Genomic DNA, 12599 nt, shown 5'->3' with positions numbered 1-12599 from the left:
TTTGCACTGTGATGATGTCATGTGGACCTGTCAGTAGAACTACTTATGATCTCAGAAGAACGAAGTCTAACATCTGATCCTGCTCAAAGTCTCTGCAACAATGTCTATGTCACTTGCCAAAAGCTCGCTGATGTAAAATAAATTATTTCATGGAAATGACAAGAGACCAGCAAGTGGTTTCCCTCTGCCATCTGAGACCAGGTCAGCCCTGTCGATTCTTACATGGCACAGGGCAGTGCAACACAACCCTCAGCAGGACAGCAGCTCACACAGTGTAGGGACACAGCACGTACAAACTACAGATTTTACCTGAAAGTCTCTGCTTTCTTTGGGTCTTTGATCTAAACTACCCCGTTAGCACTGGGTTTACTTTTAGCAATTACTAAAACAAGAAGTTGCATATCAAAGACTCGAGCTTCATTTCCTTACCATTCTGTGGATGTATTTTGTGTGCAAGCTGTGCTCATCTTTCAGTTGTTCTGATTTGGTTCCCTCGACATCCTGTTTGTACTTTGGACTAATTGCGATGACAATCATCACCTCCCTCTGTAAGCAAGAAGAGCAGAACAGTGACTCTTCTATCATTTGGTTGAAGCAGCACTGTTGCTCTATTGCCATTAGTGCAGTCATTCCAAGAAATAAGCAGTCACAAGTTGGATATATTTTATCTTGCTCCCACAGCAATTTCCATACCTTCATGTTGAACAACAATAAACAATGAGGGAGTGTTGACAGAGTGAGACTACAGCTACAATTTCACTGAGTTTCTGAAGGAACAATTCAAACTGCTGATGGACATGGCTGCCTTTTTATTGTGAATCATTTATCTTAATACATAACATGCTGTCAATAAAATATGAACATTTTGTAGGTGTCAGCCTTGTCTCAAACTGTTGTCTGGAAGTGATAAGACTATGGCACCAAGGGCCATTCTCGAGACTGGTGCAGGTAATCTAGGCTGACACTTCAGTGCAGTATGTGGGGTGGGGCTGCTTTTCATCTGTTCTCTCAGGTAGGCATAAATGTTACAATGGATTCAATATTAACCTCCCATCCCTGGTGGTTGGGAAGATAATGGTTAGGCATGACAAACAGATCCCCAATCCAACAAGGTTGGGTTTCGAGACCTTAGTGACTCCTTGGAGATGTGTGCTCATTCATTTCCAAATATAACTCTTACAGTACAATAAAAAAACCCAATTTAAATTGGACAGCTACTGTCTGGGTCTCAACAGGGCTGGGGAAAGCCAGCAGTGACACAATGGTAGGAACTGCTGGCTTCTTCAGGAGCTGGTTCCCCAAGGAAACATTTGGTGTCTCTACGGACTGTGGCTTCTTTCTTTCCCATGCCAATCTCCCTAAAATTGAATGGCCAATCATCCTCTCCCTGCGGGTCTTGTTCTCTGACTACTGGTTTGCCTACTCACCTGTCTATCCGATTGGCTGGCAGACAGGAAATGATCACCAGCTCTTGCTGTTGTATTTGGCACAAAGAACTGACAGCAGTTTACCCAGTGATTTATCTTACTAGTGTCTGCGAGACCCTGCTTTGCAACAATGACCATGAGTCAGTGCCTCCTGTGAAAGCAAGTTCACATCAGAAGTAGAGTGAAAAATAGACGGATGGGAAAGCCCCAGGCTGCAACTCAGCCAGAGCTCACTCGCCTGCAGAATCCCATCCTCTTCACTGCACGGCCTTTGGGGGTGGAATCAACCTTCACTGTCACTTGTGTATCCAGCAAAACCCCCAGTGAAAATCTCAGATGATGAACATGGTCATCTTTGCCTCCAAGGACAGAAAAGGCCGGTACTTCTTCGACTTTGGTTTGGGCTATTCTGCACTTTTGAAAGGTGCTTTTTAAAATTCATTCACAGGGTGAGGACATTACTGGCTAGGCCAGCATTTATTACCCAACCCGAACTGCCCAGAGGGCAGTTAAGAAGCAAACCCGTTGCTATGGGTCTGGACTCACCTGTAGGCCAGACTGGGTAAGGACAACAGTTTCCTTCCTGAAAGGATATTAGTGAACCAGATGAGTTCTCTGCACCCCCCCCCCCGGACTCCTGATAATCAACATGAAACTCTTAATTTCAGATTTTTGTTGAATTGAAATTGCACCATCTGCAACAGTGGGATTTGAACCCAAGGCCTCAGAATGTTATCTGGAGTCTCTGGATTAATAGTCCAGCAATTATACCACTATGCTATCAGCTCCCACAGCACCATACATATGGACATCTATCCTTTCTATTTATAGTTCAGACCTAAGACCAAGAAGTCAGAGATGCTGCCTAGCTGAAACCAGTCAAGCATGACTGACAATTGGGCCTGGGATCATTCTAGTTCACTGCACTGCTTTAGACCAGCAGCAGAATGAGAGAGTTTCTCAAAAGGAATGTGGATATCGTGTGTTCTGTGTGAGGACAGTTACTTCGCAAAGATTAAATCTTTAAAAATGTGTATGGCACAACTCTGAACTGTTAGGTAGAGTTGCACCTATATAATGCCTTTCACAAATATGACAGCAATGAAATATTTTTGAAGTGAGGTCTGTTAGTGTTTGAATGTACAAACACAGCATCCAATTGGCATGTAGCGAAACCTCTAGGAACACTAATGCGATAATAATCAGCTATTTGAATCTGTTTTCGTGATGCTGTTTGGGTAGATCGAAGTTAATTAAGACATAGGAAACAGTATTCCCCCTGCTCTTCTTTGGTGAAATATGTTGACAACTTTCATATCCATCTACCACAAGGGGGTACCAGAAAGATCTCACCCCAGTGCATCGACATTGGAGTATCAGCACGATTACCTTTTCACATCCATGACCCAGTTGGGGGCGGGAGTGGTCCTGGAGCCATAATCATTGCGCTGAGAGGCAAAGTTCCTCCCACTGAGCCACAACTGGCACCTTCCAAGTTGTGTATTCCAACAGTGTTTTATTGCACTGGAGTACTTACATTGGTCAGGTAGCCTTCCATCCATTTGATAATGTCTATGCCACGAACAGAGTCTTGAAAAATGTCAATCTGTTGAACAAAAATAATCCAGCTTGATGATTTAAACATGGCGTTTGTGGGCTGTCCATCACCTGAAGAATCTTTAATGAAGGGTTCGCACGGAGGCCATCAAGTTATGAATTGGAGGGTGAGCATTCAAACAGAATCAGCTGGCCCAGAGGCACAGCAGGGTCACACTGCACTAGCATGTAGTAAAATGTCATGAAGGACAGGACTTTGAGACCATGGAAATCTCCATGCACATTATACACATGAATGTATGTTTTGTTTTGGTTTGTCTTTGTGTTACTTTGAACCACTGCAAGTCAGAGCATTGAAGGAGGCCGTTTGGCTGTGCTGGCTAGTTCCATACTTCAGCTTTTTTGTCTCAAACTGTGTAGGTTCCTCATGCTCACATACCTGTCCAATTCACTTTTAACATTACTCACAGAAACAGTTTCCACCACCTATTCTGGGAGTTTTTCTAGATCTCAACCATCGCCCAAAAGGAAGAAAAATCTCCTTATCCTCCATCTAGATTTTGAGTCTATGATCTTTAGATATTGACCAACTCACGAGACAGTCTAGATTTTCTCGATCTATCTTGATAAAATCCACTCACCATTGTGGGTTAGTCCTGAAAATGTGTTGCTGGAAAAGCGCAGCGGGTCAGGTAGCATCCAAGGAGCAGGAGAATCGACGTTTCGGGCACGAGCCCTTCTTCAGGCTGATGCCCGAAACGTCGATTCTCCTGCTCCTTGGATGCTGCCCGACCTGCTGCGCTTTTCCAGCAACACATTTTCAGCTCTGATCTCCAGCATCTGCAGTCCTCACTTTCTCCATTGTGAGTTAGTCACCTTCTAACTGCCTCTGTTTTAAGGTGAACATCCCTTACATAGCCAGACTCTCTTCAGAACTGAAGGCTCTTGTTCCTGGACCATCTCTGTCTTTTGTTCACCTTCACATCTTTTCTGAAGTATGGTGCCCCCAAATTCTGCAGCGGAAGCCTCTAACCAGGTGTTTTAGGGAATTCTAGAATGACCATTTTGCTTGTATTCCATAGAAACACAAGATACAGGAGCAGAAGGTAGGCCATTCAGCCCATCAAGTGTCCCCTGCCATTAATGCGATCAATGATCTGATCATACTTAACTACAATTTCCTGCCTTTTACTGAGCACACTTGGTTTCCTTGCTGATTAAAAGTCCATTAGTCTCAGCCTTAAATACACTTAACAACCCAACCTCTACAGTCCTTGGTGGTAAAGAATTTCACAGATTCACTACCTTCTGACAGCAGATATTTCTCCTCATCTCTGTCTTAAATGGGTGATCCCTTACATGTGATTGTGCCCTCTGGTCCTAGACTTTCCCATAAGTGGAAAGACTTGTCCTTTTGTGTACAATTTCTCTATTTATAACTACAAGCAACCAATGTCATTTTTTAAATGCCCCATCAGCTTGCCATTCCAACTTAAAGGATTTGTGTGCGTGGACACCAATGTTTCTGCTCATCTATACTTTTTCAAATCCAAAACTTTTATATGACACAGTCCGTCTGCGTTAAAGGTGTCCCATTGCTTGATATTGAACTGGGTCTGCTATAGTCCTGCCAATTCATCATCCTGTCAATGTTGTCCACAAATCTACAATTATCTTCATCATGATTCTCTACCAAATATCCGATCATTGGAAACTTGATAGTGGAGCTCCTCAGATCTGGCTCCAAGCCCTTCCTAAAAAAATGACAAGGAATACTGGGCCCAAAGCTGGTCCATCCTTGGGGAACACAAATGCAAACATCCACCCTGTGTAAAAATATCCAACCATTGCAACTCTTGTTTCCTGTCACTGAGCTTTTGTGTGTATACTGCTATTTTCTCCTTCATTACTTGGGACTTATATCTTCTTTTATTATTTGTAAAGTAAACACATTTGGTTAGAATCCAAAAGCTTCAAAATCTCCATCTGTGAACGCTCCCCCAAATAAAACAACCAGAGCTGCTGCTCAATTTTGCTTCCTACACTATCGGACGACCAAATAAGGTGAAAGTAAAGTCGCCATCTTCCTACCCACCCATCGGGCTGCTCTCTCATTCATGAGAAACGACTGGTGGTGATTTAACATGAGGGTCACCGTCTCTCAGGCGAAGGTGGGACCTTCTTCGGAGGAATAAATCATGTGTAACTGGCCTGGGAGCATTACTTACTGCTGTTTCGAAACCGTTAACACGCAGGAAGTTCACAAAGATACGAATTTCATTAGCTGAGTCCACAGAATAAGTAACGAATACCTTTCCTACAAAAGAAACAACATCTTCAGAAAATCCACTCAACCCATTGTGGTTGTCAAAGTGTCAGTCAAACACAGAAAGGTGTGAGGTACACTCTGCTATGGTCAGAGCAATGACAGAAGGAACAAGGTTTTACTTTGTACATGAGTGAAAAGAAGGAGTTTTGTATTTGTACAGTACCTTTGTTGACATCTGCAATTCAAATGCTTTTCCACCAATGGAACACCTTGGAATTGCAGCCACAGCTACAGAGGCAAACCTAGCTGCCCATGTGTACACAGCAAGATCTCACATCCAGTAACATGTGACTGGATCTTGGATCAGCTGTAATGAGGCCATCAGTCTGGGCAATCCACCCAATGACCTCACCAATGGCTTTGAGCCATTTTAATGTTGGGTCTTCTTTCAAAAGCTGGAGCAATGTGACTGAGAGTGGTCATGTTATGCTGGTCTGGCCTGTCCATTGATGAGATAATTGGTTTAGTTATGTTTTTAGTCTGGAGCAAGAGTGTTAATGAGAAAAGGGCTTCCTTTGATTTTCGGCAGTTCCCCTGCAGCTTCCAGATTAAGAGCTCCCAGAGTGTCTCCTTGCGATGAGGAGAGGCGAGTGAGAGAAACAAGAGACTTACGTAATGCATCCGGCAGGTTCACAGTTCGCAGAGTGCCTTGTCCATCAATGCCACTGGTGGAACTGTCCCTTGTGTTGGTATGGCAGATGGGATAAGCACAGGCAATGTGACCTCTCTCATGTAGAGGGAGCCCTTCATGCTGAGGGACAACTGCAATCATACGTCCAGCTGCCTCACAGTGCAAATCTCTGGCATTTACACAACTGGGATATTTCCTGGGGAGAAGAAAACCATAATTTTATTGATAACAGAGGTAGCTTAAGCTCGTCATTTTGATCAGAATATCATTAGAAGTGAGAAATCTAGGTTTATATAAGTGTCAGTCTTTGTCATGAGAATTCTCAGGGAAGAGATGAACCATGAACTGAATTTTTAATACTGCTGGGTGGAGACAATCCTTGTACATGGCAATGCCATTAATGCAGTAGCTCTCAGAGCTGGGAAGTTGGGCACAGGTTTGGATTCAATTTCCGAAGCTGAGCGGTGGCACTTAGAGTCATAGAGATGTACAGCATGGAAACAGACCCTTCGGTCCAACCCATCCATGCCAACCAGATATCCCAACCCAGTCTAGTCCCACCTGCCAGCACCCGGCCCATCTGCCTCCAAACCCTTCCTATTCATAGACCCATCCAAATGCCTTTTAAATGTTGCAATTGTACCAGCCTCCACCACTTCCTCTGGCAGCTCATTCCATACACGTACCACCCTCTGTGTGAAAACGTTGCCCCTTAGGTCTCTTTTATATCTTTCCCCTCTCACCCTAAACCAATGCCCGCTAGTTCTGGACTCCCGAACCCCAGGGAAAAGACTTTGTCTATTTATTGAATCCATGCTCCTCATAATTTTATAAACCTCTATAAGGTCACCCCTCAGCCTCTGACGCTCCAGGGAAAACAGCCCCAACCTGTTCAGCTTCTCCCTATAGCTCAAATCCTCCAACCCTGGCAACATCCTTGTAAATCTTCTCTGAACCTTTTAAAGTTTCACAACATCTTTCCAATAGGAAGGAGACTAGAATTGCATGCAATATTCCAACAGTGGCCTAACCACTTGGGTTAGGGTTTTGGAAGAATTTCCCAGATGGAAACAGAGGTCAGGAGCCTGCTGGATCTTCCTGCAATCCCGGCAGCTGACTGATCTGTGAGTGGGCATGCTGCTGGGATCACAATGCTGGGGCTGGAGGTCCTACCAACCCCTCAGAACCTGGCATCTCCTGGACACAACAACACCACAGTCTATCAGTTCTGTTGTTTAGAGGAATGTGGTGCTCACCAACAAACACTAACAATCCAAAAGGATGCTGAAGGTTTTGGATGAATCTTGGAATGGTTTTGGTATAGAAGGAGGCCATTTTATTTATCTATTCGTTCACAGGATGAGGTGCTGCTGGCTAGGCAGTGTTTATTGCCTAGAGAGTAGTTAAGGGTCAACTACATTGTTGTGGGTCTGGAGTCACATGTAGGCCAGACCAGATCAGATAAGGACGACAGACTTCCGTCCCTCAAGGGCATTAGTGAACCAGATGGGTTTTTCCAACAATTGACCAGTGGATTCATGGTCATCATTAGATTCTGAATTCCAGATATTTTTTCCCATATATTCAATTCAAATTTCATATTTGCCGTGGTGGGATTTGAACCTGGACATTATCTGGGTCTCTGTATTAGCAATCCAGCGATAATACCATGAGGCCATTACCTCCCCTAATTTGGCCCATCACGTCTGCATCACCTCTGTGAATGGGCTTTATAATTTGAGTGCCATGCTTCTCATAATCCTGTGCATTATTTCTATTCAATAACCATCTCATGATCCCCTGAACGCTTCCATTAAAACAAACTGTACTGTACGTCCAGGAAGTGCATTCCAGAACCCAATACTCACTGTGGGAAAACGTCCTTCTCAGGTTGCATTCCCTCTTTTGGTGAAAATTACTTTGAGTCCATGCCCTTTTGGTCCTTATTTTTCACAAGTGGGAATAGCCTCTTCTCAGTTACTCTGTTCAAATGCTTCATGAAATTCTAAACTTCTATCAAATCTCCTCTTAGTCTTCTCCTCTCCAAAGACAGTGGTTCCAAGTTCTCCAGTGTATCTTCATACTTGGAAACATTCACATGAACCTCTTCTGCAGCCTCTCCACCACACTCACATCCTTCCTGAAGTGTGCACACTACTCCAACTGAATTCTAACTAGTGTCTTTTACAGCATATCCTCTCTGTTCTTGTATTCTATACCAATAGCAATAAAGCCTAGAATACTGGCTGCTTTAGTAACTGCTGTCCCTACATCTTATCAAATTTAGTTACATGTTCACCATACCTTCTGGTCTTTCTGCTCCTGTGCAGCCTTTTAAATAGTGTCCTTTATTTTATATTGTCTCTCCATGTGTTTTCTACTAAAATGTATCACCTCACAATTTTCTGCACTGAGCCTTATCTGTCACCTCTCTGCCACTGCACCAACTTGGCAATGTCCTCTCCAGATTTGACTCTATCCTCTTTACAGTTCCAAGTTTTAAACCATCTTCTAATGTCAAAATTATCCCCTACCTACCAAAGTCTGGATCACTAATATATATCAGGATGATAACTACATCCTGGTGAACTACACTCCAAACACTCCTCCAAGCTGAGAGATATCCATTAACTATCACTCTGTCTTTCTTATAACTGGCTAATTCAGTATCTGTGTTGCTATTGTTCCTTATATCCCATGACCTACAACTTCGGTCACAGGCCTGTTTGTGACTCTGAACCAAATGGCTTTTGGAACTCTACATAAACCACGTTGACAGAGTTCCCAATATCAATCCTCTCTGTGATCTTGCTTAAACTAAACTCCATCAAGTCAGTTAAACATTGTTTTCCCTTTGGAAATCCAGGCTGGCTCTCCTTAATTAACCAACATTGGTCACTATTAGGTCCAACCTGAATTATTGTTTCTCCTAGTTTCCCACCACTGAAGTGAAATGGTTTGGTCTGTAATTGCTGGGCTTTTCTTGAGTGAAGGTGTAATGTGAGAGACAATTACGTTTTACAATTCAGGACTGCTTTACAGTATGATTTTCTGTTTCACTTTCCTCCTGCTGTTTATACCTTAACTTTCTGTTAAATTCAGGTCATTCTATTAACGTTCCATCTTTTATGCATGTTTCCTTTTTCATATTTGACAGAAAAAAAAGCCCCTTCATAAAACTTCTTATCTTTCTTTCATTTGTACGAAAGCTAAATCTCAGCTGCTATTCCAGATCAACTGGGCTTCCTGCTCTTTCTCTCTCACTCACTCACGTACACACACGCACAAACACCTAGGGGAGTTGGGCCAATGCTCAGCAATATTACAGATGGAAGAGCAAAAACTAATGCAAATATATTGGATACTTACCAAGAAAACAATGCACTTGAAAAAGAAGTAGGGTAACTCAATCGAAGAAGGGCTTATGCCCGAAACGTCGATTCTCCTGTTCCTTGGATGCTGCCTGGCCTGCTGCGCTTTTCCAGCAACACATTTTTAACTCAACCTTACATTCTTTTAGAAGAGCTACAGCATTTGGGAGCATATTTTTACATCGTCTGGGTTTGGAGAGAAATGCTGTTGGGGAGGATGAGACAGCCTGAGAAATTCTGTCATAGCAATGGTCATTTTAATTATACAAAATGAAAAGACTGAGAGAACATTCAATAAGCCACTGTTACAAATCTCTGGGCAGTCAGCTTGCAAGGACAATTCTCACAGTTATGAGTATCACTTTGCACAGTACCCAATTTGAGTTCTGCCAAGATATGAGGGCTCAGGCATCCTAGGAGAAATTTAGGACAACGTTGTTGTCTGGAGAACAGAAAAAAACCCTGCAGAGTGCACCCACCGGAAACGTCAGGGGGGATATTTATATCAAAGAACTTCAATTTACACATTAAATGCAGCCGAATTCTCAGAGCAGGTGATTGTGAACACAAGAGAAGGTATCTGTTATAGACTAAGAGAGGTATCAGCCTGAAGTTCACTTGCTGGCCCCTTGACATTTCCATTTCATTTGGAGAAGGCAGTGCTGACATGCTTGAGGTGATCCAAACAGACATGTATATGGCTACACGGTGTGAATACACCCATGTTACAGAATGTTAACAGCATGTCGAAGCAATCATTCAGTTTACTTGGGAGTAACAGATGTAAAAGAACCAATCTGAATGGTTGCAAGAGCACCCTCCTTCTGGCCTATCTGAGGGAGCGTGCCAATCTGTTTCTCATGAGCTTTCTGAGACTTATTTTGTGCTGTGGGCCTGGGAGCATTAGGAACTCGGTTAGTTGCAGTTGCATAGACACATTATCAAAGTTCATTTCATTCCAAACCCTTCCAACTACAAGGGAGACACCGGTTTATGTACCCTGACTACAAACCCCTATTCCTCCCCCAACTGATGTGATGATTTGATTTGTTATAGTCACATGTACCTGAGTACAATGAAAAGCTTTGTTTTGCAAGCAGGCCATGCAGCTCATAACATACAAGAACATACAGATCATAGGGTGATTAGGCAGAGCAAGGTATACAGGGTTACAGCTTCACAGGAGGTGAACAAAAGCAAGATCAACATTAGATTTGAAATTAAAGAGGTCCATCCAGCAATCTAATTACAGCAGGGGAAAAGCTGTTCTTGAACCTATTGGTACATCTGTTTAAGCTTCTGTATCTTCTGCCTGATGGAAGAGATTGTAAGAGAGTATTATTGGGGTGGGAAGGGTCTTTGATGATGTTGGCAGCTGTTTTGCAATGACAAGAAGTGTAGATGGAATCCATGAATGGGAGGTTGGCTTGTGTGATGGACTGGGCTGTGCACACCACCTTCTGTAGTTTCTCACGGTCCCAGGCAGAGTAGTTGCTGTACCAAGCTGTCATGCAACTGTGGCACGTGTCTAACTGAAACAGATACCCACTGGCTCCGGTCACATTTCCAGCTCCAGAGAGACTTAGAAACATGGAAACAAAGATAGTAAGAACAGCAGCAGGTCATTCAGCCCAATCAAACCTGCTGCCTATTCAATACCATCATCAACTCAATATCCTGTTCCTGTTTCTGCTCTCTCCCTTTACCCTTTGATCCCTGAGCACTATATATAACTGATTCTTCCAAATATTTAGTGTTTTGCCTCAACTGCTTTCTGTGGCAGTAACTTGTAGAGATGCACTGTTCTATAGGTGAAGACATTTCTCCTCATTCCAGCCCTAAATGGTGGACCCTATATTCTTTGACAGACCTCTTGTTCTGGACTTACACGATGGAGGTGGGCCTGAATATAATTCATCATATTACAGCCCCATGAGATGTGGGTGGATAGGAAAGGCAAGTGATGTTGTGTAAGTCTATAAGGCTCTGTGAAGAGCAGAAGTAGGCCATTCAGCCCATCGAGTCAGCTCCACCATTCAATGAGATCATGGCTGATCTGCTGATCCTCAAATCCACTTTCCTGCTTGTCTCCATAATCCTTGATTCCTCTACTGATTAAAACCTCTCTCTCTCAGCCTTGAATATACATAATGTACCATTCAAACAGCCCCCTGTGGGAACACATTCCACAGCTTCATTCCCCTGGAAGAAGAAATATTCCTCATCTCTGTTTGAAATGTGCCACCCTTTATTCTGAAGGTGTGCCCTCTGGTCCTAGATGCTCCTACAAAGGGAAACAACATTTCCACATCTACCCTTTTATTTTTCAAAAAGGCCGGCTCTCAATCTTCTCATTTCCATTCAGTACATGCGAAACCTACTCAACCAATTCAACCTTGTGCCCGCCTAGTGAACCCTGTCTGAACTACCACCAATGCCAGTATATTTTTCCTTCGATAAGAGTCCCAAAACAGTATTTCACATGTGGTCTGACTAGTGCCTATAAAGTTTTAGCAAAACATCCCTACTTTTATACCCCATTCCCTTTGTAATAAAGGCATATATTCCATTTGCTTCTTGTTTAAGACAAAAGCCTCTTCCCATCAGACTCTATTTCCTCTATCACACTGGTCAAAGGGTACCCTATAGGGTACTGTCAGGTGGGGGCAAACCTACGAGATGGACTTTGCGCCCAGATGAGCTGTGGTGCGGATTCACCTTACGACGGGTCACCGGTGAGTAGCTGACTTTCTGGCTCAAAGATTTTCAGTCAATGATGAGGCCTGTGTACACGTGTGCTTCAAGAGGATTATCTGAGGCACTGATTATTATTCTGTCAGCTAGACCTTCCGACTCTGGGTGCTTCAGACTGACAGTTAGCCTGGCATCCTGCAGTGGGAACATCAGGAATGCTGGTTAATTGACCAGCGATAGGTGGAGGGAACGTCAGGAAGGCTGGTCAATTGATCAGTGATAGACGGAGGGAACATCAGGAAGGCTGGTCAATTGATCAGCGATAGATGGAGGGAACATCAGGAAGGCTGGTGAATTGATCAGTGATAGATGGAGGGAACATCAGGAAGGCTGGTCAATTGATCAGTGATAGATGGAGGGGACATCAGGAAGGCTGGTCAATTGATCAGTGATAGATGGAGGGAACATCAGGAAAGCTGGTCAATTGATCAGTGATAGATGGAGGGAACATCAGGAAGGCTGGTCAATTGATCAGTGATAGACGGAGGGAACATCAGGAAGGCTGGTGAATTGATCAGCGATAGATGGAG

General features: G+C 43.5%; 1 protein-coding gene across 2 annotated transcripts in view; it reads right to left on the bottom strand.

The window, feature by feature from the left end:
• Positions 1-12599, bottom strand: part of traf3ip2a (TRAF3 interacting protein 2a) — an 88857-nt gene that overhangs the window by 25851 nt on the left and 50407 nt on the right. For both annotated transcript variants that reach the window (XM_072551776.1, XM_072551785.1), the window contains 4 exons: positions 5926-6140; positions 5213-5301; positions 2965-3033; positions 430-546 (listed from right to left, as the gene is read on the bottom strand). In XM_072551776.1, the coding sequence (XP_072407877.1) occupies positions 430-546; positions 2965-3033; positions 5213-5301; positions 5926-6140 (490 nt within the window). The remainder of the gene's footprint in view (positions 1-429; positions 547-2964; positions 3034-5212; positions 5302-5925; positions 6141-12599) is intronic.

Source organism: Chiloscyllium punctatum, chromosome 3 (assembly GCF_047496795.1).
Source record: "Chiloscyllium punctatum isolate Juve2018m chromosome 3, sChiPun1.3, whole genome shotgun sequence".
In the NCBI taxonomy this organism is placed as follows: domain Eukaryota; kingdom Metazoa; phylum Chordata; class Chondrichthyes; order Orectolobiformes; family Hemiscylliidae; genus Chiloscyllium; species Chiloscyllium punctatum.
This window is presented reverse-complemented; position numbering and strand designations above follow the sequence as displayed.